Source organism: Sylvia atricapilla, chromosome Z (assembly GCF_009819655.1).
Source record: "Sylvia atricapilla isolate bSylAtr1 chromosome Z, bSylAtr1.pri, whole genome shotgun sequence".
Taxonomy (NCBI): Eukaryota; Metazoa; Chordata; class Aves; order Passeriformes; family Sylviidae; genus Sylvia; species Sylvia atricapilla.
The window spans coordinates 18,884,425-18,911,149 of record NC_089174.1 but is presented as its reverse complement, the minus strand read 5'-3'; the positions used below and the strand labels follow the sequence as shown (position 1 = coordinate 18,911,149).

General features: G+C 36.1%; 1 protein-coding gene across 3 annotated transcripts in view; it reads right to left on the bottom strand.

Annotated features, from left to right (window-relative positions):
* Positions 1-26,725, bottom strand: part of FER (FER tyrosine kinase) — a 156,731-nt gene that overhangs the window by 50,241 nt on the left and 79,765 nt on the right. For all 3 annotated transcript variants that reach the window (XM_066339003.1, XM_066339004.1, XM_066339005.1), the window contains 4 exons: positions 23,865-23,987; positions 6,119-6,175; positions 3,040-3,155; positions 1,373-1,467 (listed from right to left, as the gene is read on the bottom strand). In XM_066339003.1, the coding sequence (XP_066195100.1) occupies positions 1,373-1,467; positions 3,040-3,155; positions 6,119-6,175; positions 23,865-23,987 (391 nt within the window). The remainder of the gene's footprint in view (positions 1-1,372; positions 1,468-3,039; positions 3,156-6,118; positions 6,176-23,864; positions 23,988-26,725) is intronic.

The following is a 26,725-nucleotide window of genomic DNA, read 5'->3' as shown; positions in this document are numbered from 1 at the left end:
AAATACCAAGTCAGAGCACTATTAATTATCATTTTTTGTAATCTCATCCAAACTTGTCACTAGAAAAAGAGAAAATCAGTAACATCAGAATCACTGCTTCTCTACTCATTTAAGTGATTTGACTTTTTATGGAATCCTTATGTTTTCTGCTGATTTGGTCAGTATCTTGGTGCCAAGATGTAAGAGCACGCAGGAAAGTGAGATGGCTTGAAGGCAGTCCTGTGTTTATGAGGGCATGCAGGCAGAGGAGCCAGCCTAGGGGGGTTTACAGAACATTGCAACAGGGCAAAAATTATCTTTGCAAGAAACTTCTTTCTGAAGCAAATTCAAACCCAAATATGTTTGGATAGACCTGAACTGCAAAACAGGTATGAGAATCACAGGAAAGTTCTCACTCAATTCCTCAATTGCATTAGCAGGTTTCAACAACTTGTACAAGGCTCTGAAAAACCTGAACCAGAATGATAAAGGTATTAAAAGATCAGGATTTAGTTTTATCTTTAGAGATGTCTGGAGAAGCTGATTACTAAAGTACCCCTTAAAACCGAGGACACTGCTTTCAGTCTCCATTTTAATAGAATTAATTGTGCATACAAACATAATAATCTAATTTAATAAAGGCAGAAAACTCTACAAGGCCAAATATTTCATCAGTACTCTCACTCTACAGCCAGCATTCAAGAATTATAAGCAATCTAAGTATTCCTGAAAAAAATGGACCTTAAAGCAGCCTGCTGTGTAATTTTGAAGACCAATCCAATGATATAAAAAACAAATACAGTGCTGCATACTAAGCAGTACTAGAGGCTACCAAACCAACACATTCTCCAGCTGCATAGAAAATCAACAAAGAGGTAAAATTGCCCAAAAGCTGTTATCATCCCAACAATCTGAAATTCACTCCAGCCACTGCTGAATAAAATAAACTCGACTCCAAAATTAAATCAAGAGCAATCCAAAAACCAAACAATACATTCTGGTTAAGAAAAAAATATATATTACTAAAGGTGACCCAAGCATGAGTTCTTAAAATTGAGACATTACCCAGACATGAAGTTCCTTTAAATAGTTAATATTCACTACCTAACTCTATTTACTACCTCGTTAAAGGAAATACCATTTAATATCTCACTGGGAGAATAATGAAGCTTCTGTTGTCTTTAGAGGCTACAGTAAAATTCTCAAGATATTTGTGGAGCTCAGCCACTCCAAAGCTAGTAGAACCCAGCATTTCCAAAGATTTCCAACACAGGTAACTTTTGAGGTCAGTCACAAGAATGCAGAATAAGACAAATAGAAAACAATACATTTCACATTATGGAAACAATAAAACCTATGGAAATATCCTGCTAAAAAAAGGAAAAAAAATTACCTGGAACAAGTTCCATAACAATATATATAGGCTGTCGTTGAGTGCAAACTCCTATAAGTTTTACAATATTAGGATGATCATATTGCTTGAGTATTCTGTAAAACACAAAAGAAGCTTATTATATTAATAAAATTTATTGTACAGGCCAATTAAATATTACAGGAAAATATCTTAAACCTTTAAGTTACTTTATTGGAAGATGTCGTTATTGTTATCAAAGAAAAAATATCATTACTGTTTACAAAATCAATGTAACAGATCACCATTCTGTTTGAAATGAAAATCATAACTGATTCACTAATAAATCAAAAATTATTCTTACTGTAATTTTACCATTTGTGACATTTATCTATATAACTGACAAATGGCCTGAGAGGTTTGCAGTTTCTTAAGAACCCTTGTATTTAATCAGAATTTCAGTGATGGACCAGAAGCAGAGGTACATCAAAATAGTATGCACAGCGTGCCTGTATGCTTCCCTGCTGCACTGCTCAAAAGCACACTTGTTCCAATTTTACTTTGAGAGATTAATTAATACAGTAAGTTTTAGAAGACTAAAACAGCAATTTTGAGAATTAAATTAAAACATTTGCATCTTTTGATATAATGCTTTAATAAGAACATTTCCAGTCTAAAACAGCATGCAATGATTTGTAAGTTAAATGAAGAGCAAGGAAAAATTCTACAGAGACCTTGTAACTTAAATGTTCCTTCTGATATTTGCTGACTCAAAGCACCTATTCTTTTCCCCTTTTTCCCTAAGATCAGAGTAAAATACTAACCTACCTGATACATACATATTTAGTGAAAAATAACACATTCCATTTTTTCAGACTATTTTTTCCCATTAGCGTCAAGCTGCTTAACAAATGACATATCTCTGCTGTTGCCAAGTTACAAGGGGTTTTTTAAATTATTCAATAGACAGAGTGGCTGATCTTCATTCTATACACGCAGATAGTATCTTTTATTTTCAATACTGATCATATTAGTTTGGGAAATTAAAACATATTAAGCTTCACAGCAAGAAGGAGCAAGATACTTTAAAAACTACATTTATCTCAAGACATCCCTCTCCCTGGAGTCTCAGAACCTACCTATGCACAGCAACTGACACTCAGAATACTTTGCACATTGTGTTGAAACTGTAATTTGAAAAATAAGCATATAATTTCATGCTGATTGACACAGTATAAAATACCTCTACTGGAGCAAACTCTTCTTACAAAGAGAAAATTACTAAATGGGGTCTATACCCCACTAAGAATAGTAGTCTGGGCACATTTGATCACCTGAATTAACCATGGGTGTAAGGCAGGAGTTAGGCTTGGTATAATCACATTTAAATTAACATCATCCAGTCTTCTTATCCCAATACCCATGGCACATCTTAGAAGTTCTAAATGCGAGCACTTAAGAGAACAACGTTTTATTTCAAGGGCATGGCTTGCTTTGTCAAAGAGAGGGTTTCAGCAAGCGCAGATGCTGCTGCACTGACACATTAAAAATGCCAATATTTAGGACGACAGCTGTGGAATGTACGGAGGGAGAGAAAGGAAGGAAAAGTTTAAATACTGTTTTCTGAATTTTTCAGAAGGTCAGGTTTTGTAAAAGCATCTGGTGATAAAAACTGAAAAAACTGCCGCAAGTTATTTTAGAGAACCTACCTGGCTTCTGATAGAAATTTTATTTTCAGTTCTTGAGGAAGATCTTCTTTGCAAGTTTTTACAGCAACAGGAGTTTTATCCTTTAATGTTCCTTTATACACCTCACCAAAATTACCCTGAAATCAGGGGAAAAAAGATCATTCTAGGTAAATAAAATTTAAGGAATTATAAGAAAACATAATGCAGACAGAAACTGAAACTGAAACAGAACTTTGAAATGTTTTTATAAAGCCAAATAAGATTTTCTTCCAGTATCTGCCCTAACCAAAGCCAATCACTCTGACATAGTACATCTATGATTCAGACACAGTGTTTCAGTTCTGGTTTGACCTTGCCAGAAAGAGGAAAAAAACCACAATTAATTAAGTAATTAGAATTTTCTCATAAAATCTCTTAGTAACATTTCAAATCAACTGACAATGACTGTAGTACTTTGTTCTTCTTATTCTTACTCCTGAACTTTCTCATTTTCACACTATTTTATTTTGTGAATAGTTTTTAACTTGCAGTCTGGAATAGACCAAAAGCTGATCTCAAAAACTCTGACAAAACACACCAAAATACATCAACATTCTTAGATATATAATAAAGAGAAATTACAAAATACAAAGAATGAAAACACTGAATATTAATTTTTATCATAAATTAAACCCACTGCAAAATATTGTTCTGTCTGGCGATTCAGAATTTCTTTAAAACTCAAGCTCAGCACTGCTCTGCAAAGGCCAATCTGTAAGGCTTCCATCTGGACGAGACTTTAAAGCAGCTCCCTTTATAATCAGATATTTTAGGTAGTGAAAAACATACCCACAAAGCAAGTTAAGGGGTTTTTTTAGCTTTCATAGAAGAAAAATGAAATAACAAATACCATAAAAGTCTTCACCAGATGCATTTTTATTTAATAAAAACAAAAGGAAAATTAATTAGGACACAAATTGAAAGAAGAAGGAAATTTTGAGGTATAAAACACCACTATGAATGAAAAATCCTCAAGAGAAGGAAACAAGAAAACTATGGATCTACTACTTCTAGTTAAGCTTTGTATTTCACAAAGAATAAGCACAATTCAATTTTGAAACGATGTCTGATTAATTTCCACAGGCACTACACTTCTGTGTCCTCGTATCTGGGGCTGCATGTGACTTCAAAAGTCTGCTGAGATGTTTTCCTCCTTTCCTGAGTGATGAAGACCTTATTATATCATGCAGCTGAATTTATCGCTGCCAAAGAAAGATGACAGAAAAGGGAAAAAAAAATTCACCGATGGAAAACAGTAATGTGCTTCCATTAACAAGGGAAGGAATGTAGGGCTGAACACATCTACAGAATTTTTTTCTGTACCCTGGGACAAGAAAGATGTAGCTGGCAAGTGAGGCTTAGGATCTCTGACAGCCCTTCTAAAGCACTTCCAGAGGCTAGCACACTACCTCTCAGATCTGGAATGGCATCAGCCGCCCAAGGTAAGCAGCTGAGTGGGTCCCAGTCAGCTTTTCCTCTACCCTTCTGGTCAGAAATATTTAATAGTGAAATCTGAAACCACACTAAGCTTTATTTAAATCTTGAAAATGCCTTACTTCTTTACTGACAATATTGAAGTATTACTAGATACATGAGTTTTAGTATGACACATTCCTATTGCACAACTTTCATTTTGTGGGGTATTACAGAATTAATGCTGAGTAAATAAACTGACCATTTTCTTCTGAGAAGAAAAATCTTCATCTTTTCTAAAGCTTGCATCTTTTACACATTAAAACTTTGTGATTTCTTTCTCATCTTTTTCAGGCCACCCAGTTTTGTAGACTCTGAGATTTCTCACTTCCGTGGTGAATGGCAATAATTTATTTCACATTTTGTCATACAGATGCTGATGTTCATGTCATTCTTATCTTTTTTAGTATGACTAACTCTTCTTAGAGACAAATGCATAAGATTCATGCTGTGTTCCAAGAAAGTTTTTACTCTGTTCTGTATTTTTTAAATAACATCTTTCTGTAATCACTTTAAAATTTTCAGTTGCCTTTACTGAATGTTGAAGATGCTTTGTGCCAAAGCCACGCAGTATACATGTAACATGAAATTAATAAAACGTTTTTCAAATTGTTTTAACTGTCTTTACACATCAAAACTAATTTATATTTCTTTTTTAGCAAGTCAAAGCTTTTTTACGGCTGGAATGTCTTTATTTTTCTCCCTTGATACTATCCTGTTCAAGAATGTGAAGATTTTGCAGTACCTGCATTTTATGAAGGCTCAGTCTGGTCATACTTTTTGTCAACTTACACTGCCAAAGAGATTTTATCTTGGGTAACAGATGTTTATGGCAGTATTTCATTCTCCCCACTCCTTGATTTCTTATTAATTTTTTTACTGTGCATCACAGTAAGAAGGCAATTTCTGCTTTGATTTGTCTCTTCCTCATGCAACCTTTCTTTTTTTTTTCAGTTTTTGGAAAATATTTTTAAAGACTGTGTCCAGAGCAGCACTCAAAATGGTCTTTGCAGGTGCAAAGATGCCAAAAAACTTGAGGAGTTTGCCTGATTTTAAAGACTTGTAGTTCCTAAGCAGGCTTTGCAAACTAGAAGTTTATGAACTACACAAGAATTAATGCAATACAAATAAGATTGTGAAATTACCTAATTTCATCAATGAATAATCATGCACAAGCAATTAGCATTTGTTTTAAGAAACAGTGATTTAGTAAAATCATATCAAATTTTATATACAAATACATAAACATATCTGTTTCTCTACATCTTTTTATTTATATTTTGAAACATTTTTCTCAGACTACAAAAGGTAAAACAGCCACACCATGCTTTATAGAAATCTAGTTAACTCAAATCCCTTCCAAATGAGAAAAAACATGTATTCTAGTCAAATACTTTCAGCACAACCATTACAATGTTTACTAGCAAGTGTGATTTACATCTGTTTAAAGCATAAAGCTAGCATAAAAAATGATAAAAATTGCATAGCACAGTAATTTAAAAGAAAAGGTATACAGAAATAGCTTAATGATTACTTACTTGAGTAAGTATACTTACTCAAATGTTATTTAGCTCACTTCATTACTTACTTTGCCCAGTAACTCCCCCAGTGTGACATCTTCATGATTGAGAACCCATTTCTTATCCTATGAAAAGCAAAGCAGAATTTTCAGTCTGTGCTAATATGCAAGATATAGTTTCTCTAAGATATATTTCAGCAGAAATGGAGCTGAAATATTAAATTTAGAACACTAAATCACAAGCATACCAAGAAGTTTTAAAGCTAAGCATTTATAATTCAAGAGTCTAGAAACCTTGCTATACAATAAAATAGTGATATACAATAAAATGAGTGATTATGTATAGTAAATTTTTATTAGAAATTAAGCCTTCAACATGACAGTATGTATACAGATGAGCACTACGTGAAGTTTCACATAGGCTCTGAAAATTATATCTAGCACCCTGATTTTAGCAATTTGACAAGTGAAAATTAAATGAGAAAGCTTCACTTTAGTATACGAAGTGACTTATTACTAAATAAAAAAACTCCTACATTTTTCTCCTCAGTGCACATGGAAATTAACTGATCTTTGGACTTCTCAACAAGACACATATTTGCATCTCTTATGTCTTCTTTGGTAGTTGGAAATATTACAGGCAACTACTTGAAAAGATAATACAAGCCAGCATTTTGTCTAGGCATTGACCACCCCCTGGGCTGGGCACTGGTGTCCAGTTCTGGGCCCCTCAATTCAGGAGGGACATTGAGGGGCTGGAGCGTGTCCAGAGAAGGGAACAGGGCTGGGGAAAGTCTGGAGCGCAAGTCTGATGAGGAGCAGCTGGGGGAGCTGGGGATGTTCGGCCTGGAGAAAAGGACGCTGAAGCCAGGTGGCTGTAGGTCTCTTCTGCCACATCTCAAACGAAAGGACGAGAGGAAATGGCCTTAAATAGTGCCAGGAGAGGTTCAGATTACAAATTAGAAAAAAATTCTTCACTGACCGAGAGGTTAGGAATTGGAGTAAGCTACGTAGGGAGGTAGTGGAGTCACCTTTCCTGGAGATTTTTTGTCAAACATGAATTCAGCAAATCAAAAAAAGGGTGGAGATCACTGCTGTTGTGATTTCTATGCCTTTGTTCGTTAAGTATAATGCCACAAGTGTTCACTCTAGTGACTCTCTGAATGCCTCCATTAACCCAAACTCCTGGCACACACCACATCTCAGCCCCATTCCAAGAATTACTGTACCACATCACCATTCTGTATGATAGAAACCAACCTCTACTATTTCTCTTCCCTGGGTGGGAAACTGAGAGACTTAGGAGGAAATTCTCAATACACAGTAATTTATTTTTCCCCTATACACAAGATTATCGCTTAAAACTACGGCCTCACTGATCAGACATTTTAAGAAACATACTCCTTCATCTTCTCCTTTTGATCCTTTTTTCTGAATGAATGTCTCATTCAGAAGCTGCTATACTACAAGTAGATAGGAAGTGCCATCAAACCGCACACTCTTAATACTACTCAAGTTCAAAAAAGCTGTAAAGTTCAATTTGCAAAGAAAGCTGAAAAAACGCAAATCCACGAAAATGACTACTTGGAGGTAGTCTTATTAACACAATGGTTTTTAACATTGAATTAGATGTGGTAAAGCCAAAACCAAAAGAATTAAAATTTAAGGGATTTTTTGCTGCTTAACTCCAAGGGTTCTGTATTTCAGTGAACAACTTTTTGAATAAATTGACACTATGACATTTCAGAAGCTTGTTTAAGAATGAAAAAAATCTGGTAATTCTTCAGACAACAAACCAAAGAAAGTAACAATATAAACTGGAATCAAATTATCTGTTGAAGGATTTATTATCATTGCATCTGTACATTAATCATTACCTGTACTTTTTATGAAAGCCTTCAGTCATTTCTTACACCACTTTAACTCATTCACTAGTTTATTGTGGTTCTGCAAAATTTTTCACAATCGAAGAATTATTCAAAGTTTGATCAGCTTTGTTTGATATAGCTCCTATAAACTGTATAAAACCAGTTTTCTTCAGCAGACAGTAAGAAAAAAATGTATCAGAAGAGAGAGCCATGTACATCACATCAGTGTACAATTCTGGCACTAATGAAGAAACAAACCAGATTTTCTAATTTGCAATGTGCTAGATATTAATTTATAAAGTGTTCAAAACATATTGGCATTTGTCCAGATAATGGCCTTTAATTAATAAATTATAATATGAACAGTAACAGCAATTACAAAACATTCTACTGCAAGTTTGTTGTCTCACTACTAATTCTACTTGAATTGCCCTGAGTTTAGTATGACATTCAATAATCTGAATAGCTGTTAATAATTAAAGGCATCAATAAGGCACACAAATCAATGGATAAATACTAGCACATCAAAAACTAAGGTTACAAAGTAAAGTCATGTCTCTCTCTGATTATGAAGGTTCATGATCTTCTCTAAGTGCTTCATTCTGACTATGAATAGAATGTAAGGATTTTTCCACTTGTCAAATACCATTATTCTACAGATTAATCCCATATGCAAAAGATAATGAAAGCTACAAAAGAAATGTGACAGCAAAACAGGACATAAAAAATATTCTTGAATGTAGGTATATGGCATGCCAAAAGAGATCATAAACTGAATTTGATGAAAATTGTGATAGCCAAGTTTGTAACTGTAATAAACGAAAGAGAGATGTGGTCTCACTGTTTTTACCTTGGGTGGCCACAGCTAAGGCTCTTGGTGAGCTTTCTCACCTGGAATGTTGGCTCAGTAAGCAGGCCACTGCTACCTCCTCTGCACTCAGTGACCTGCTTAGTGACACTGAGATTACCAGGCATGCAATAGACATTTTACTGCTTGCCTATGGACATGGCTGCCAGGACTTTGAAGGGATGTGCTGCTTCAACCTTTCTTCGCACTGAGAATCCATCCATGCAAACATCCAGAATCTGAGAGAGCAAATAAAGGACTTAAAGGTTGAGAAGAACACAGCTTGGATAAACGAACTTTTCTGATGATGGGGGTTGACAGGATGGGTTTCATCTTTTGTTAAAGAATTTTGTGGGTTGAAATTATTGTTTTTTATAGTTTTAATTATGTTTCCCTGTTTGGTTAAGTATCTGCAGAAATCCATTGGAGAAACCTTTTTAGTAAAAAGAAAGAGGGGAGTTGTGAAGGCTCCTGAGCCTACCAGGGGACCTTCTAGGGGTTTGCCCTGGAAGAATTTGCCTCTGGTTCCAAAAATACTTCATAGCTTAGGGTGAACAAAAAGGCTTCCCCCCAGGGTGCTCTACAGCATTATGTTAATCTACCTCAGTTTTGCATTTCCCATTGCCTTGCCTATCTTTATTGCTCATACATGTCCTCAGTTTGAGAAGGTTTCTCCTTTCCCTGTTTCCCCATCGGTTGTGGTTTCACTGATGGTCTGCTCTTATGTCCACTACAGATCATTGCCCTTTGCCCTATTCTTGTACCATCCCTGTGCTCAAAACATTGGTTCCTGACCCCCATGCTTAACCCTGGACATTCCTGTGATCTGTGCCTTTCTGTCCCTGAAACCTTTGATGTGAATCTGCAAAATAAACCTCGCTGGAACTTACACAGGAGACCCTCCCTGCCTTCCTTTGCTTGAGTTAGCTGTGGTGTGTGTGTGTGGACTTGAGTGCCTTGCCTGTGTGCCCACCCGAGGTGCTTCTCCAGGAGAGATGCTTTTTGGGGAGAGCTGGCAGCAACCACCATCCATCTCCACGCTGCTACAGGTACATATCAACAGACACTTTAATGCACATCAGTTCAAAAACAAAAATTTTCACAAATTTTCATTTCAATAGAGTTAGTTGCTTCTAAATCAAATGGAGCAAATCCAGCACATTTTTGTACCTAATTGAACTAATCTATATGACACCAAACTCAGAGAACTCCTGAGACTATTAATGCCTGTCCTGGTTTAGGGCAAGTTTGTGAGAGAACCCCTGAATGGGGTCCCTCTGGCTCCTCCTCCCAACTGGTCTGGGAAAGAAACTCCTTGGAGAAAACTGGAAAAAACTACTTACTTAACAAACCAAGTGCTCACAAGCATAAAGAATTAATAATATGAAAGAGTAAAACTTTTCATGGCTCTGAAGTGAGATGGTAAATTCAGAAAGCACTTGGATGGGTAGCTCTGCTCTCTCAGTCCCTCATCAATCCTTTTGGAGGTCCAGGCCCTGGTGGGCTGCAGGTGTGGGCTCCCCAGTGCTCCTCTGGGTTTTTCAGTCCAGAGCAGGTTTAAACAGTCCCAAGAAAAATGAAAGAAAACCAACAGTGCAGGGAACTCCTCTGCCCTAGCTAGTTATAACTAACTAAAAACAAAAAGATGTCTGTCGTGCAGTCTGTCTGAGCGAACACCCTCCAGAGAAGGAAAGCACAGGAGTCAGGCAGCTTTCTCAAAAGCAAACTTGGCGCTTCTCCTTTCCCCTGCTTCACTCTCAGAACAAGTCTTAAAGGCACAGAACTCAATATACAGCACAAACAGAACAGATGACTAGGCATACAAGATCATAAAGTCACCCTAGGACAATGCCCATTACGATTTCACTCAGAAGAGAGCTGTTTATTATGCAGCCCTCTTCTTGTGACATCACTATAAACCTCTCTTTACCTTGTGCTTGTTCAGATTTTTCTCTTGTTGATTTTGGACTACAGAATACAAAAGCACTTCAGAAAAATTCAGTCACACAAATTAGCACTTGAGTATACTCACTTGTAATCTTAACTATATACCTTATTTCCAAATGGAACTACTTCGGAAATCCACAAGTTTTACCACATTCTACTTTATTTATGTCCTCTGGCTTCCCCCAGGAAGAGAAACTGAATGACATGAATGTCACACTTCAAGCACAGGTTTACTAATAGGATGTTGGGAATCCTATCAGTGTATCTCACCTTTGGAGGCGCTGCTACATCTGTTGGTCAAACACTGAGAAACCACAGTCAGTTCACAAAGGGGAGAACTTGGACAGCCTTGACAGCTACCCTTCTCCAACAGCCAGGTACATGATAACACAACACACTCAAGGTTTTTATATGCAGCAGCTTGCTGTTGACTACCTTTCCAGACTCTGTGATACTACCCAGCACACCTGTCTGATTTCAACAAAGAAAAGCATTTTCAAAGAGAAGAGTTATTTCAAAAATTAAATGTAACTGACAAAAAACAAACCCCAAACAGACAGTAATTAAAGAAATAAAACTTCTGATTGTGGAAAGGAATACTTAGAAATAAACAGGAATGTCTCCTTTTACTCATAAAATAAATTATTCTAAATATACAGTATTATTCTCCTGGATATATAGCCGTCCTTTTATAATGTTATGGTGTTTCATGGTAAGGTTCAAACCTTGAACAGCTAGCAAAGAATCAATTGTTCATCAATTGTTACTTCAGTGAGCGTACAGCAGAGTTGTGTGCAAGCCATTGAGAATAGTCTGAACAGCAGATGGTTGCTGTAGAAAATGAATTCTCATTTTTCCTTTGCTGAGCTATGAATCTGAAATGTTACCCCTACTACCCTAAACATCTTTAAAATATATAAGGGTGGTTTTTCTCCTACTCATCTCCCTTCATTAGTAGAAACTACATCAAAGAGATCACAAATTACTATGCCAGGAAGAAAGCTTACAAGTAATCTGCAGTAAATTATAACAGCTTTCAATAAAATAGAAAACATAACTATGAACTAATACTTAGTGTTCAAATTCCCTTAGCATAATTTTTCTGTAACTCTCAGTAACAATTTCAATCATTAAGAATTTTTTAATAGTACTTTTTCTAATTAAAAAACAGTAGTAAAGCAATTAGATAGTAAATTTAAAATACATGTTTTGAGAATTAGGTATGAATTCATGAACCTCAGCTTGAATATTTAGTTTTTAAAATCTGACCATTTCTAAAAGGAGAGAGAAAAGAGAAGGGGAAATAAAAGCCACCTGTGCTTGTATTCAGTTTCAGAGAACCACAAAATAAAACCAAGATTCTTACCCAAACTCCAAAACAAGATTTTTCAAAGAGGAAGAGTGAGAAAAATCCTGATCAGGTTCCAACATAGTATGACTAAGTAAGACACCTTTATCATTATCATTGCTGTTATTTACTCATCTCATGTTCCCTGTCACATTATTTACCCTTCCTCGTTCAGAAAGCAGTATCTGTAGCAAGCACTGAAACTGTTTTTCATCTTAATTGTAGATGTAACAAAAGTGAAAAAGGATAAAAAACTCTAGAGGCTGGAAACATCAGTTGTTTTAGGGAGCCTCAGAAGAAATCAACCCAAACCAAGACCTACTGCTTTTAAGAGAACTGAAAATATATGACTTTCCAGTCTTAAGAATCTATTTGAGCACAGCATGTGGCATTCATGAAAAACCTAAGTATGCCCCTCCTTTCCCTCATCCCAGTGTATTAACCCCCAACATTCTTCTAAAAAAACTCAAAATAGAGAGATATTGTCAACATCTCAGGAGTCAAGTGCATAAACATGCATGACACCTGTTTCTTCATGTTTTAAGCAGAAAAAAAATGCATCAAAAATACTTTGGAAAGTATTGCTTGCTCTCCTTCTTTCAAGTTACATAGGAAATACCAGTAGTATGAATTACTGCAGCTAAGAGGTATTTTTCCACATCAACAAAAATGGAAAGTTAATCTTTCATTTTCAATACTAAGAATAATTGGACAAAATTTCTTTTTACAGCTAAGAAAATCAGAATTGCAGGCAATTTTCATCAGATGGGTATTCAGATCTCACTTAACAGAACTTGATGAACCAGACAAAAAAAACCCCAAAAAACAGCTGTGTACATGTGGATAAGGTTTATCAATGTGGGAATAAGAAACTGTCTTTTTAGAGAAGTAGTATTTTTGATACTACCTACACCAGTAGATCTAGTGTTGTTCATATCAATTTCATGAATCATAAACTATGTGTTTCAAGTCTTTCAGATTAAGAACAGAAATAAAGGTAGCTGGGGGAAAAGATTTTTCAAAAGAACAAGTGAATTTTACAGGAGTGGCTTTGAAAAACCTCACTGACAACTTCTTAAAAACTGTTTCAGAATAAAGATTCATGAGCTATAAAAATTGTTATGGAAGCTGCTTTGCATTATTAAAAGCACTGTATTAAGCCACACTGATGAAACTCAATGTGAGCTGTAAAACAGAGTAATAACACAGACAGGTTTAGCTTCTTGGGAAAAAAAGCACTATTTTATCTGACTTACTGCTACATAAAAAAACTGAAGTTCAACCATCCTGCTAAAACAAATTCTAAATGACCATTGAACAGGAGGGGAGAAGAAAGATTTGGAAAAGCTACTGTGCAATTTATAAACTGCAGAAATTACCTCAGATTACCTGCACAGCTGTTCTTCGACCTTTCTTTCTTGAAGATCAGTAGACTGTACTCAACATACAATACCCATTTTCCTCAGGGTTTTTCTTTGCAGTACTTCCCTAAGCTTATGCTTTCCTATTCATGAAAGGGCTAAAATGATGCTGAGGATATTTCAGGAAAAAGACAGGAAATAAAGAAAAATAAAAAGTTGGAAAAAAACCCCAAAACCTAAGAAAAGAAAAATACACAGAATGTGTAATCCTTAGGCATAAGAAAAGGAAAGTCAAGTTTATGTCAAAACCATTATATTTCACATTAAAACACATACTATTCCTCTCTTCTGAATAAAGTAAATTCAGCTACCAAAACAAAGTACTCTGAATCACCTGTTAATCAAATATATTCGAACAGAAAAATTATCAGCTCTGAATCAGATATGCCCTACAAAACAGTGAAAGTCACCTACCCACTCATAGGTAAACAAAACCATGTGATAATGTGGCTTTTCATTTAAATATCCCATGTGATTTAAACAGAGAGGAATGGAAAAGCAGAGTCACATTATGTGTGCACAACAACCTCCCCAAAAACTCGAATTACTGAAAGAGGCTAAAACATTTTACACATGTGCAAATACATTTTTACTCCCATCTACACATGAAATGGTATGTCAGATGGGGTTGGGGCAATTAAAGGTGTTTGTAAAAATGTCCAAGAGAGTCTCCTTGAACTATGTAAGATACTTTGCCACATACTTAGCTCCATCTTGACAGCTGTTTCTGGTCAGATGATTTCTTTACTCCAGGAAGAGAAACACTTAATTCACCCCTCAGAAAAAATGTCTCAGTTACAGTGGTCAGCATGCAGTACCTTTCAGAGTGCTACAGTTCCACATTAGAGCTTCCACTAAATTACTATTTTGTTCAAAACAAAACACAAAGATACTTCATCCTATGCTTTTCTAGCCACACTTGTTCATTTTGCACTGCCTTTCATAATCTTCAGATAACATGTTAAAACCACTGAATTGGAACACAAATAACCTATCAAAATTTCAAATAAGCTGCTGTATTAGCTAATTTGTGACTGAGAGCAGAGGAAAAAGGCAAAGCCACAGTGAAAGGAAACTGCAGCCTTACCTAAGGAGATTTCAGTGTACCAGTGGGCTCAGCCTGCAGTCCAAACAAGACCGATGTCGGCTTTGAATCAGAAGTCACACAACATTACATAGATACCAAGAGTTTAAAAGAAACATGCTGCACCAGGTTTTTACATCAATGAATACAGTTCTTTAACAAGGTATTGCTAGTTTCTCATATACCACTAGCTCATTCTTCAGATAGCAATAGCACTGGAAAGTCTCTTAGTGGCAGAATAAAAAGCTGACCTATGAAGGACACACAAAGGGAAGCAGTACACACCAAACAGCTCTGCTAGATACCAGCAGATTCTGTTATTACTTTAGTAATCTTCTGAATGCTGTCTTCAGCAATCTTTTTTCTCCTGCATTAGAGACAAAATTTTTTTGTGTGGTTTGAGGCAATTTGCTCTTTGCTGCTGAGCTGGTTCTGGCTGGGGTAATTTTATTCATAGTAGCTAGAATGGGGTTATATTTTGGTTTTACATGTTAAATTATTCTCTTTATAAAGATGATTTAACATGAAACAATCCTTATGGCATGCATATGTGCACATTCTTCTCTAAAATTAAACACAAAATATTAACAGTGAACATTAATATTTTGAAGAATTTGCCACCTATTCTAGCAGCTGTACAAGTAGCTGGGAGGAGACACAGTCTAAACAATTGACCCCAAACTGAACAAAGGGATATTCCACACCATATAGCATTATGCTTAGCATATAATGCTGGGCAAAAGGAAGGAAGGGGAAGATGTTTGGAGTGAAGGCATCTTTCTTCCCAAGTCACTGTTGCATGTGGTGGAGCTCTGCTTTACTGGAAATGGCTGAGCACCTGCCCAGCAATGGGAAGCAGTGAATTAATTTCTTCTTTTGCTTTGTGTACAGAGCTTTTGTTTTTACCTATTAAACTGCCTATCTCAACATATCTCAACGTTTTTGCCCTTCTAATTCTCTCCCCCATCCTACCATAGGGTGTGTGAATGCTCAGGCATGTTCGGCTTAGTTGGCCCTTATTGCATCTTGTGCACGTTTTTCTGAAACCCAGAACTCTGAGAATTAATTATGCAGTGCTCGCCTCAATTTGTCAAAACTCTTTTTGAATAAACTGGCATAAAATTAAGCAAACAAATTTACTGCTCATACTTTCCATTTAAAATATGAGCTCAAGAGGTAAGTGAAAAACATCTATGTCTACCATGCCATGGTGCCTGGAGTTGTGCCTCCCCAGCTGCAGAACTTTGCTCTTCTTGTTGACCTGCATGAGACTCCTGTCAAACCCTTTCTCCAGCCTGTCCAGGTCCCTCCTGGACAGCTTGACCCTCTGGTGTATTAGCCTCTCCTGAAAGACTAGTCTCATCAGTAAAACTGCTCATGCCCCATCACTCAGATTACTACTGAAGAAGTGGATGAAGAAAGGATTGGACACAGTACTGGATACTAGACAGTACTGACCCTGGACAGCAGTAGTTACTGGCCTCCCATTAGATGTTCTACCACTGACCACCACCCTCTGGGGGCGATCTCGACTTTAGTAATAAACTACGTAAATAATTGGCAACTCTATTAGGAAGAAATAGAAGCGACAGAGAGGACAGAATTGGTAACAGCATTTACTTCACTATGAACTAACAATGAAATCCATGCAATACCCTCAATAGTAGGCTAAGTACAGTATTTACCTTGCAAATAAGGAATCCTGAATTCCTTATTATCACCTCTGAATTCCTCCTTAATTAATATTTAAATAAACAGACCTTCTTGACAATTGAGACACTCGGACATACATCAGATGCACAGACCTGATCTAAGAAATGTACCCTTCTTTCCCTGTAGCTCCCTTTGTGTGTATCCTTTGTTCTTCCACAACTGAAATGTCATTTCACTCCTTTTTAACATTTTGTTCCACTTAAATTAGTGGAGGCCAAAATACTTTAGCAACCACAAGCTACTTCACAGTAACCCACTGTGCACAACTGTAACTCTACAAAGGAATTTAAGAGCACTGACACTCATTCCTGTTCTTAATCTACACCTTGAGAGCCCACATTCAAGGAAGGTAATGTGCTTGTGAGGTACATACTATGAAAATACTGAAAACTCAATGCCATTATCTGCATTAAAGTCATCCTGACTGCACTAGTGAAAATAGGAATAAGAATGTAATTAGAGGACTACAGGAAGTTTACAACTCACAATCTTTAATAAAATAATTATAAGGGAATGCTTGAATTCCAAATAGGGGGAAGAAGTCAGAATCCATAAAAAAACCTCAGTAAGTTTTAACTCAGTAAACTTGCTGCAATCATACACAATTCTAATATAATTCTTATTGTGCTGTATTAGCATCTGGTTATAAAGACAACGAAAAGCCAAAGAACAAAGCTCTACTTTTTACAAGTGCTCCATAAGGCACAACTTACACCCAGAATATTACAGAACACAATCAATCGGTTGATTTTCACAGACATATGCAAATTATCAGCAACAAAATCTAGTAAATCTAAATGATCTTTGACGAAGGATGCTATAATTGACGCAGTTCATTCTCTTAGCTACCAGTTACCAAAAAACTTCTTCTAAAATCTTTCATTTAATAATTTTTACCCCTTCCTAACAACATGTCTTTTTTATTTTTTTGTTAAGAATGAATGGCTTGCTTCCATCTCTTGTTTCATAAATTTTAGTTATTTTTTCTACTTCCTACTGTTTCAGTTGCATTTGAGATAACTAATTGTATTAAATTTGCACTCCACACATATGGCATTTAATTTTTTAAAAGGAAATTTGTACAGAAAGTAGGAATGCATAAGTTGCCAAGGTAATAATTTCAAGGACAGAGATTTTTCTTGATGAGATTCATCAAAAATTCTATTGCGTTTGTTAAAATGAAATTCATATATTTGATAAAATACATCTTTTATCTAGGTTAGAGCATAATGCTTACACTCTTTAGAAGTGTTATTTTTCAGTTTTAATCTGATCATGGCTAGAAGTACCAGTAAAACAAAACTGAACCTGAAACATTCAACAGAGCAAATATTTATTGTTATGGTCTCTTAAAAAAAAAACCTACAGAAAACTTTCATCACTGACTATAAAACAATCCTTTTCATTCTTTGTTCAAGTACCTTATCTGCCTCCATTATTACAACACATTTTAATGAGATCTTTTGAGAAACAAATACTTTCAATTTTGAAAGTAGTCAATATACCCAAAATTACACATAAATTTGGTTCAGTACTTTGTTAGCACAAAGAGCAAATTACTCTCTTTTTTTCCTTTTTCTCTAAAGCATGACATGCCTTGACAAGTACAGGCCACCATTAAGAATGATGCATTCCTTTTGTTACCTGATGGAAATATTGCAATTAAGCTCTGCTAAAAAACATAAAAAGCAAATCCTGTCACATTTCTCCAAATTCTGAAGAAAAAAAATGTAACTGAAATGCACCTCTAATATTAAGACATGAAACTCTACTCTCAAATGTCAATAGCTGTAGGCTACTGATTTATTTCGTGCGCATTCAATAAATTCATTCATTTCCTCTAAGTTTGTCTTTTGCGTATTATAAATACACACTTCTAATGATTAATTAATTTCCTTAAAGAAAACTGAAGATATATTTTTGACACTTAAAAATGCATGTATTAGATTTTAACCACACCTATGAGAATTACAGCTTTAAGCCAAAAACCAACATCCAAAGACCACAACCACCAGGTGCTTCTTGGCATTGCTACAGAGTGCCTGGCCAAATGGGTAGGTATCACACAAGTAATCCAAGGTGCCACAGGAATCCTCTCTGGAGTGACAAATCCAGCCAAGGCAGAGCTGCAATAAATCTATCACTCCCTGCTACAGGCTGCTTCTTCCTTTCAGATTTCTGCTCCTCAAGAGTGGTCCTCAGGTCAAACAGACTCAAGATGATTTTTCCCATAGGCACCACCACTACTGCCACTGCTTCCTTCTGCAGCATCTTAATTGTCTCCAGCCATGGGATGAGCATCTATAATTGTGTGACAGCATTACTTTGTGATAAATTTGGCCTTTGTAAGTCTCCTCATTTCTACCCAGCATCTCACAGCAGATATAAGAGTGCTTCCCTGAAACTGAGACTGTTCAGCGGCCTCCCTCAATTCCTCCTTGTGTGCTTTGCTGGCTTGAGAGGAACACAGTATTTGTACTCTGAACACGTTTTGTCTGCAACAGTGAACCTCAGCTTGCTTTGCTAAAATAAAACAAACCTCACCAACAAAAAATTAGCGTCACGTCATATTTTTACTAAGATTTTCATGAAGAAAATCTTTCCAACTTAAATTTATAGCTCTTCAGAATTTCCTTCCATGTCTAACTCATCAATGTATTCATACCTTGCAAGAAAGAATCAGATCTGTAGAGAATTCTCACATCATTTGCAAATTTATTTACCGGCATTAGAAACACTAATAAAAAGTATCTGGGGTTTTTCTTTCAGCACTTTTCTTTCATCTCATCATTTACCATCTATCATGTTCCTTTGTACACAAAATGGATCAGACCACATCACAGGCTTCTTTGTCACATAAAAATAGATTCAGAATTTTCAAACGAAAGTTACCAGTAACGAACACATGGCCTAACTCACCTGACAAAGCAGCAGTTAATTTTGTTCCATAAGCTCAGAATTTGACTTAACTACAGAGCATCCATATACCATGACTATTTCAGCACTAGTGAAATAGTAGCAGATGTCCAGAGTGAATCAATTGGTGCTCAGAATCTGAAACAAGTATTTAGGGGAAAAGTATTGTTTCAGGCTAAATCTTTCTTGGTTCTGAAAACTGAACTCCCTCCCATAAGCAGTTATGCATCCTGGGCAGACGTGCTTCAAAGGGGTATTTATGATCCAAGTGAAAACTTTAATTCAAGTACTCTTAAATAAAAACTATATTCCTTTTTTTTTTTTGATGATGATTCTCTTTTCCACTAGTCAAACTGAAGCACATTCACAACTTAATACAGATTTTACAGATAATTTGTAAAAATGTAAAAAAAAAAATTGTAATTCAAGAGATCTAAAAACCTCCAAAACAGGAGGTCAAAGATGTTAGAAGGTTAAAATATGTCCAGTATGGCTAAAACAGAATTTTTATTAATAAAGGCCTTGCGTGTGCTCTGAGTTACTCAGAGGCTTTACGTATCAGTCAGTCCATCAATACCAACCTGAAGAACATAATGTGCACCTTTTCCTAGAAGATTATAAATAAATATGAGACATTTTTCCATTAAAGAATTTACTTGCCAACATCTTTTGAATGCCCTCAGTTTTTCTAATTTAAATTCTATTATTATAGAATCATTAAAATTCCAAGCAGGCAATTCGGTCTACGTGATATGGGACATGGGACAGGCTTTTCGTGACATAATTAAGCCTGTTCCTTTCAAGGACAACATCACAGAAGGTGAACATTAATTTTCCTAATATAGTAAAGGAGAAAGAATGACTGTAGGAAGGAAAGGAAAATCAAACTAAAAAGCATTTGGGTTTTTTTGGGGTTTTGTTTGTTTGTTTGAAGTTTGTCATATTTAACTTTCAATTTCTAGACAGGTTGTTAGCGATGGGTAATGTGATGGTTGGCTCTCACAATTAAGAGATAAATATTATGTGTATGTTAAGAGAAGTTTTATAGATGCACAGTTATGTTATTTTAGTATGTTCTTCCATAGTCCTCTTTCCCTTCCCTCCTACTGTTTTCATTGGTCGGGCATTTAGCAGAGGGAAGCTTGTCACTAGGAGGCGTGGCACAGCAACACTTGATCTCAAATCAATTTATAAGAGAGGGATATCCACCAACAGACAGCAGAGCAGGAGTTGAGGGACAAGACTTTGGAAGGGGCCAAGGGTGTAAAACGCAGAGCATCCATTTTGAAGAGTAGCACATGGCTTCTGATCACAGAGACTCCCAGCACTGCAATTTTTCCTTATTCAGTCCCTGGTTGTATTTTGTTAAGGTTTAATGAACCTTTGAAATTTTAGAAGTGAGCATTAAAGATGAAAGAGATTAAAGATTACATGAAATGACAATGACTACTTTACAGCTATAATGTGAACAAAGCAAAAACAATCTTTGGAGATGCCAAATGAACTTTAAGGAGATGATTAAAGACATCTTGGTAACAGCACGTGGTGTATAAATTACCCCCAACACTAGGTGCACATGCTACTTCTGAAAACAAAATAAAATGTCTCCACTTTCCCATATGAAAGCCAGAGCTCCGTGCAAATTAAAAAGAAAAGCTCAGAACACTCTTCTGCTTCGTTCCAAAGTACTTCTTCAGAATACAGCAAATAAGGTTTTATCAGATGGGAGAAATAAAACCATCATAAAATTACGGTCTAACCAAAACAATTTATTTATTTTTGAGAACAGCTCCTCTAAAGAAATTCAAATCATGTAGCTAACACCCTCTTCAACACTGTCTCATTTTGCTCAAACTGCTGGTCAGGAAGCAGTAAGTATAATATACATTGGTTTTAGCTTACAAGTATTAGTAGCTATAAAAACTGACATCCTATTTCATAAATTCACTAAAGCCTACATGCAATCTATGTAATACGTATTTTTTAAAAAACCTATACAATCAGTTTCCTGTCACTCAATATATTTCTTAGTTTGAACAGTTACCCTTCCCATTACTCCATGTAACATCAGAATGGAAGTAGAAAGGTTTAATAACCATAAAGAAGTATTACCCTCTTGAATATTAAGACTGATGCATACCAGGACAAGGTAAGTCATACGAAAAAATAGATGCAGCCTGTGGATTTGATGGATTACTTGCATAATTTTTGGGAAACCTGAGCAGCTGAAGTAGTGCTGCACTGCAGCTCTAGAGGAAATACTATTATTTTCACTAATTTTTAGTTAATACTAAATTTAGTTGATACTAAAATTAACTTAAGTCAACAAGCCTGAAGAGGAGTAGACCCATTTCATTTTCCCCCATGAAAAGAAGAAAAACAAAAGACCTGTTGGAGGTTAGGGTTTTTCCTTTTGTTTTCATTCTCTTAGGGAATTTTGTCCCATTTTGTTGCTGAAAGACAGCAACGACTGGATACTTAACAGAGATAAAAGAAGTTGGCCCAGGAAGGGTTGGGCGAGCTACTCTCTTATCTGAGGGTTTCTCTCCAAGGGGCAGAGGTACTGGGAGAATGGAGCTGGGAAATAAAGGGGGCTGGGGCAGCTGCAAGCCCCCTCTTGCTCTCTGGGCTTCAGAGGAGAATGGTTGGAGCTGCTGCTTGGGGGAGAACTCGCTGCTGCCGCCAGAGCTGTAATGGTGAAATAACCAGGAGTGTCATTTGAGAATATGTTTTTTTCTACAAGACATGTACTAGAAAAATTATTTGGCTATATTTACACAAGACTGTGTATAAATTAAAACTTAACTCTGTGAAAAAAAGACACAAAATGAAAAAAAAGCAGGAATAAGAAACTCTCTATTTTCAAAGTAAGCAATAGAGAAGGAAGAGATGCTGTTTTACAGATTATGTGTTCCAGTTTAACAGACAATAGCTTTGTGATAATATACTATACTATCATTTTACTTTTCCAAAATGGGGCAAAACAGTCAGGAAATGGAAAAAGCATTACATATTTAAAACAAAGTATTAAGGAGAGAGAGACAGAAATTTGCTAAGAGACTGAAAAATATTTCCTTTTGAGCTTGACCACCTGTTATTTGTAGCTTAGACCATTTATATCAAAAAGAATTATTTACACATCAACATTATTGTCCTATGCTTTCTCATGAGATCTACAATGAATGCAAGCAATAGCTTATGTTCAGTGAAGCATTCATTTGGTAATCAGCAAGATATTAACGAAAAATGTGTATTTCCAATGGCCCATTCTTCCATTCTTAAAATATTAAAATTATATAGAACAGTCAAGTGCAGATTAAGCACCATTTTGAGAACAAGAACATGCTTGACTTTCTTATGATTATTAGCAGGAAGGAACTAGGACCCTTGTGAGAAACAACAGTCACTTAAAATTTCAAAGGTTTATTAAACCTTAACAAAATACAACAAAAGACTGAATAAGGAGAAAGAGCAGCACTGGGAGCATGGAACCAAACTGCGACGTGCTTATCCACGAAATGACTGCTCTGACTTTTCTACCTTTGGTGTTGCGTCAGGTAACCCTGGCCCCGCCCAAAGTCTGCCAATCAACTCTCCTTTGCTGTCCATTGGTGGAGGTTGCTTTCTTGCAGTTTGATTGGAGGTCAGACGTTGCCATGCCACACCCCCTAGCGACAAGGCTGCCCTCCCCTAATGCCCCATGTGAGAGCACAGGTACACGCCCGCCCTCTGCATGTCCCAGCTACCGGGGCCGTGCCTTGGGAACCATGCCCAGGGAAAGGGGACTGTGGGGAGAGCAGAGGATGTCCAAACAACAAACTACAGTAACGGAACTGTACATCAACAAAACTTCTCTTTACACATAATATTCATCCCTTAATCGCAAGGACCAACCATTGGATTGCTCATCTATAACAACGCAGGAGTAGGTAACTAATGGTGAAATATAAATTGCCATACTTCCTAAGATTTTGTTGAACACATGGTTGAAACCAGTTTTGAAAAAACAAATATATCAAGTATAAAAAGCTTACCCATAGTTAAGATGAAAAGATATGTGGAGTTGGCTTATGAGTGAAATAACAGATACTGCAAAACTGCTGGAAGAAGTTAAGGAGATTCTTAAAACACTGATACAGTTTAATATTTACCCTTTTTTTTTTCCACCCTGAAAGGCTTTCTGCAATAGCTTCCTGATTTAAAAGGGAATTTTTGTTTTAAATTTTCATTGGAATATCAGTGCCTTTTTTGTGTCTAACTTACTTTTGTGATATAAAACAGAGCCAAAATGGAGTTGTTGTAAGTCTTCCAAATTTCATGAGACCTTCTCCATCATATAAAAGAATTTTTTTCCTTTATAGAAGGGCAATGAACTACTACTTTGAATTACTTAGTATGGAAATCCAAATGCAAAACCAAAAAGAAAAGCACAAGGATATTTGGTAAGAAGTTGAATGTCATTCTTTCAAAATAGCAAAAATTCCTAATAAGAATCAAGATGGAGAGTGAATGTATTGCACGGAGGTGAGAATTTTGAAAGAGATCAGGAACAGAGTCACAAAATAAATGAAAAATCTTCTGAGAAGTTCTATAGGATCTTATTTAAATAAAACCAGAAACCCCCCAAAAATGATTGTCAGTTAAATAAAGGTTCTAGAATGTATGCATTACCTTAATAACGGGATTAAGCAGAACAACACCTGACTTCTTTGTAATAACTTGCTTTGTTGTGTAATGATGTTCTATGAGCTGAGGAATAGTTGGAAACCCAGTTCCTTCAAAACGATATTGATTCTGTATGGAGATAAAAGGAAAATTTATTTCTCTATAAGCAATAGCTTGAGCAAGAAACTGCGAAAGTGCTTGACCAAACTTCCTTCACTAGTAACAGCACAGAAAAAAACGTACGCTTTTACAGAGTTATTTTAGATTGCTTTCTGACCTATTGAATAGCATTTATACTAACTTAATTGGAATGATAGTTAGGAAAATTATAAAATTATTAATAAATGCAAAATTACTATCAGTTTAATTCAATTTAATATCAGTCATTTAAGGCAATATGATAAAATAACTATTAAACTCTTAATATAAATAGATAGCCCAGTTAAAATCAAAACTATTACAGAATAAAATAAAAATATTCTAAACCAGAAAAAATAACATAATTTCTGAATTATTTCTAAAATTACATCAGGCAAACTAAAAAATCTGTATGATAAAATATAACAAGAGATAAACAGGAGATACACAGTATTATCCTAATTCTCATCTTCCTCCCTTCATTTATTGTCTCCTAAAATAAGTAAATCCCTGGCATAGAATATAGGATGAATGATTGGTCATTACTAAAGAGTGTAGCAAGGGTCCTGACTATTAGGAGATCGGACAGAACAGATGACACATCTAAACCGAAGTGGTTTCCATGTCCAATTCTCCTATATTATCACCCCACTGGGAGTGATATAGGTTCACCACATAGTTTACAGTTACAGGCTATACAAAGAATGCAAACAACTCTTATATATCTAAGTCTTAAGGTGACTAAGGCATCAGAACTAAAATTCTACGTTTAGAAACCCATTACTTCCCAGAACACCTTAATATAAACTGTGACTTCTACTGCACCACTGTGGCCTGTAGGCCCCATGGCCTCAGAGGCCCACAAGCCCTGCAGGCCAAAGGGCCCAGTCTGGAATTACTCACCCTCAATCAATCCAAATATAAATCATGTCTTGGCTCTCCAAAAAATTCCAACAAAAGAGTATTCATCAGGACAGTCTAAACAACTCAGAGTCAAAGGTAGGTGATGCACAAGCTACAAAGAGAAGTTGGGAAGAGCCCTGCAGCTGATTGTGAAACATGATAAAGTCTCATGCTTTCCTAAGACAAAGCATCTACAGTTAGAGAGCTTTCCCTACAAGGCAGCAGCTGCCATAAGCCAGCCTGACAATGCAAAAATGAACCAGTACTGCAATTAAAAAAAAAACTCAGACCACAGAGGGTGATTCAAGTTCATTTACACAACTGGGCAATAAATACCTCTACCACTGGCACACATACTTTCTAGCCCCCAGAACTGAATTCCTTGCACGGTGCATTCTAAGTTCATTGTTTTCCTTAAGGACATATGTCATCGCTGTTGGTAAAGACAGCTATGTCATGTCAGCTGTTTTTAACATTCACACATCTCCATCATAAAAATGCTTCCATAGTATGAACCCTCTGTTGTTTGTTAAATAGCGACTCAGCTTTGACTGACCACTAACACTAGTTCCCGTTCTTTTCAAATAAGCTCCTTCATATTTCTGTGCTGATGATCCAAAAAACCTGCTGTCTCTAAGAATCTCCTCAGCACAACCACCACTACTGCCTATTATTGCCTCATTCCAGATCGAGCCACGTGCCCATCTGCTGCCATGTAAAATCTTCAGAGTAGGCAGCATCCTTTGATTCTGTGTATTTACACCTAATCCAGACCCTTACTAAGATCACTAACAAAAAAACATTTACAATGGCACAGCCTCAAATCAACAGAAGTGAAAAAAATGGTAGTCCTGAATGACAGCAGTGAATTTTGAGGCTAACAGCTGAATGATGAATTAATTTATCACACACATTGTTGCATCAAGATTAGCCTTTAAAGTAACGGTAAAACCAGACACTGAACACTTAAACAACTAAAGAATTGCTGTTAAAACAAATGTCCTACTCTAATCTTCATTACTTGATTCAGAAGAAAATATGGAAACCTGTCAACGATCCAGGAGTGTGGTTTGACCAGTCAGAGACCCAATTCCACACTGTTCATACTAGTGTAAACAAACAACCAAATCTTTTGTACTAAATTCTCCTTGAACTTGCCTACAAAATTGTTCATGAGTAAATCCCTCACTATATGACCCTGAAATTCTGAACACCTACTTTCTTGAGTTCAATAACCTTTTTCCCATTCTCAGAAAATTCACCCCATAGGAATGCATAGAGAGTACTTAACACCTTTAAGGAAAAAAAATAAGTGTTAACTACCACAATTGACAAGAAAATCTACCACAAATTAATCCCAAGAGCAGATGAACATAATGCTCTATTAGTAAATGTACAAGCAGATTGATACAGTTTAATATTGCACAGCTTGGAAAGTCCCAGCATTGCCAGGTCAAGATATCTGTCTTACATTTCAAATGTAACTGCTAAGAGAAAGTACAAAACTATGCAGAGAAAGATGGCTTGTTTTGTTGGAAATCACTGCCCCTCCACCTACACGCAAAAGAAGAGTCAGCCTTCAGGTAGCCCCAAAGTAATACTTGAAACTTGGACTTGAAAATCCAGCATATCTTTTTGAAGATCTACTTGCCACATAGAATGATTTGCACAGAATTATTTCAGTTAGAACACATATATAATGTGCATTTATTTCTGCCGGGTCAGATCAGTGAGCATCAAGCATCTTGTAAGACTCTAGTTACAGGTAATTTTACTGCTTTTTTTTTCTCATTTAGCACTCTGACATATCAAAATACTTTAATGTC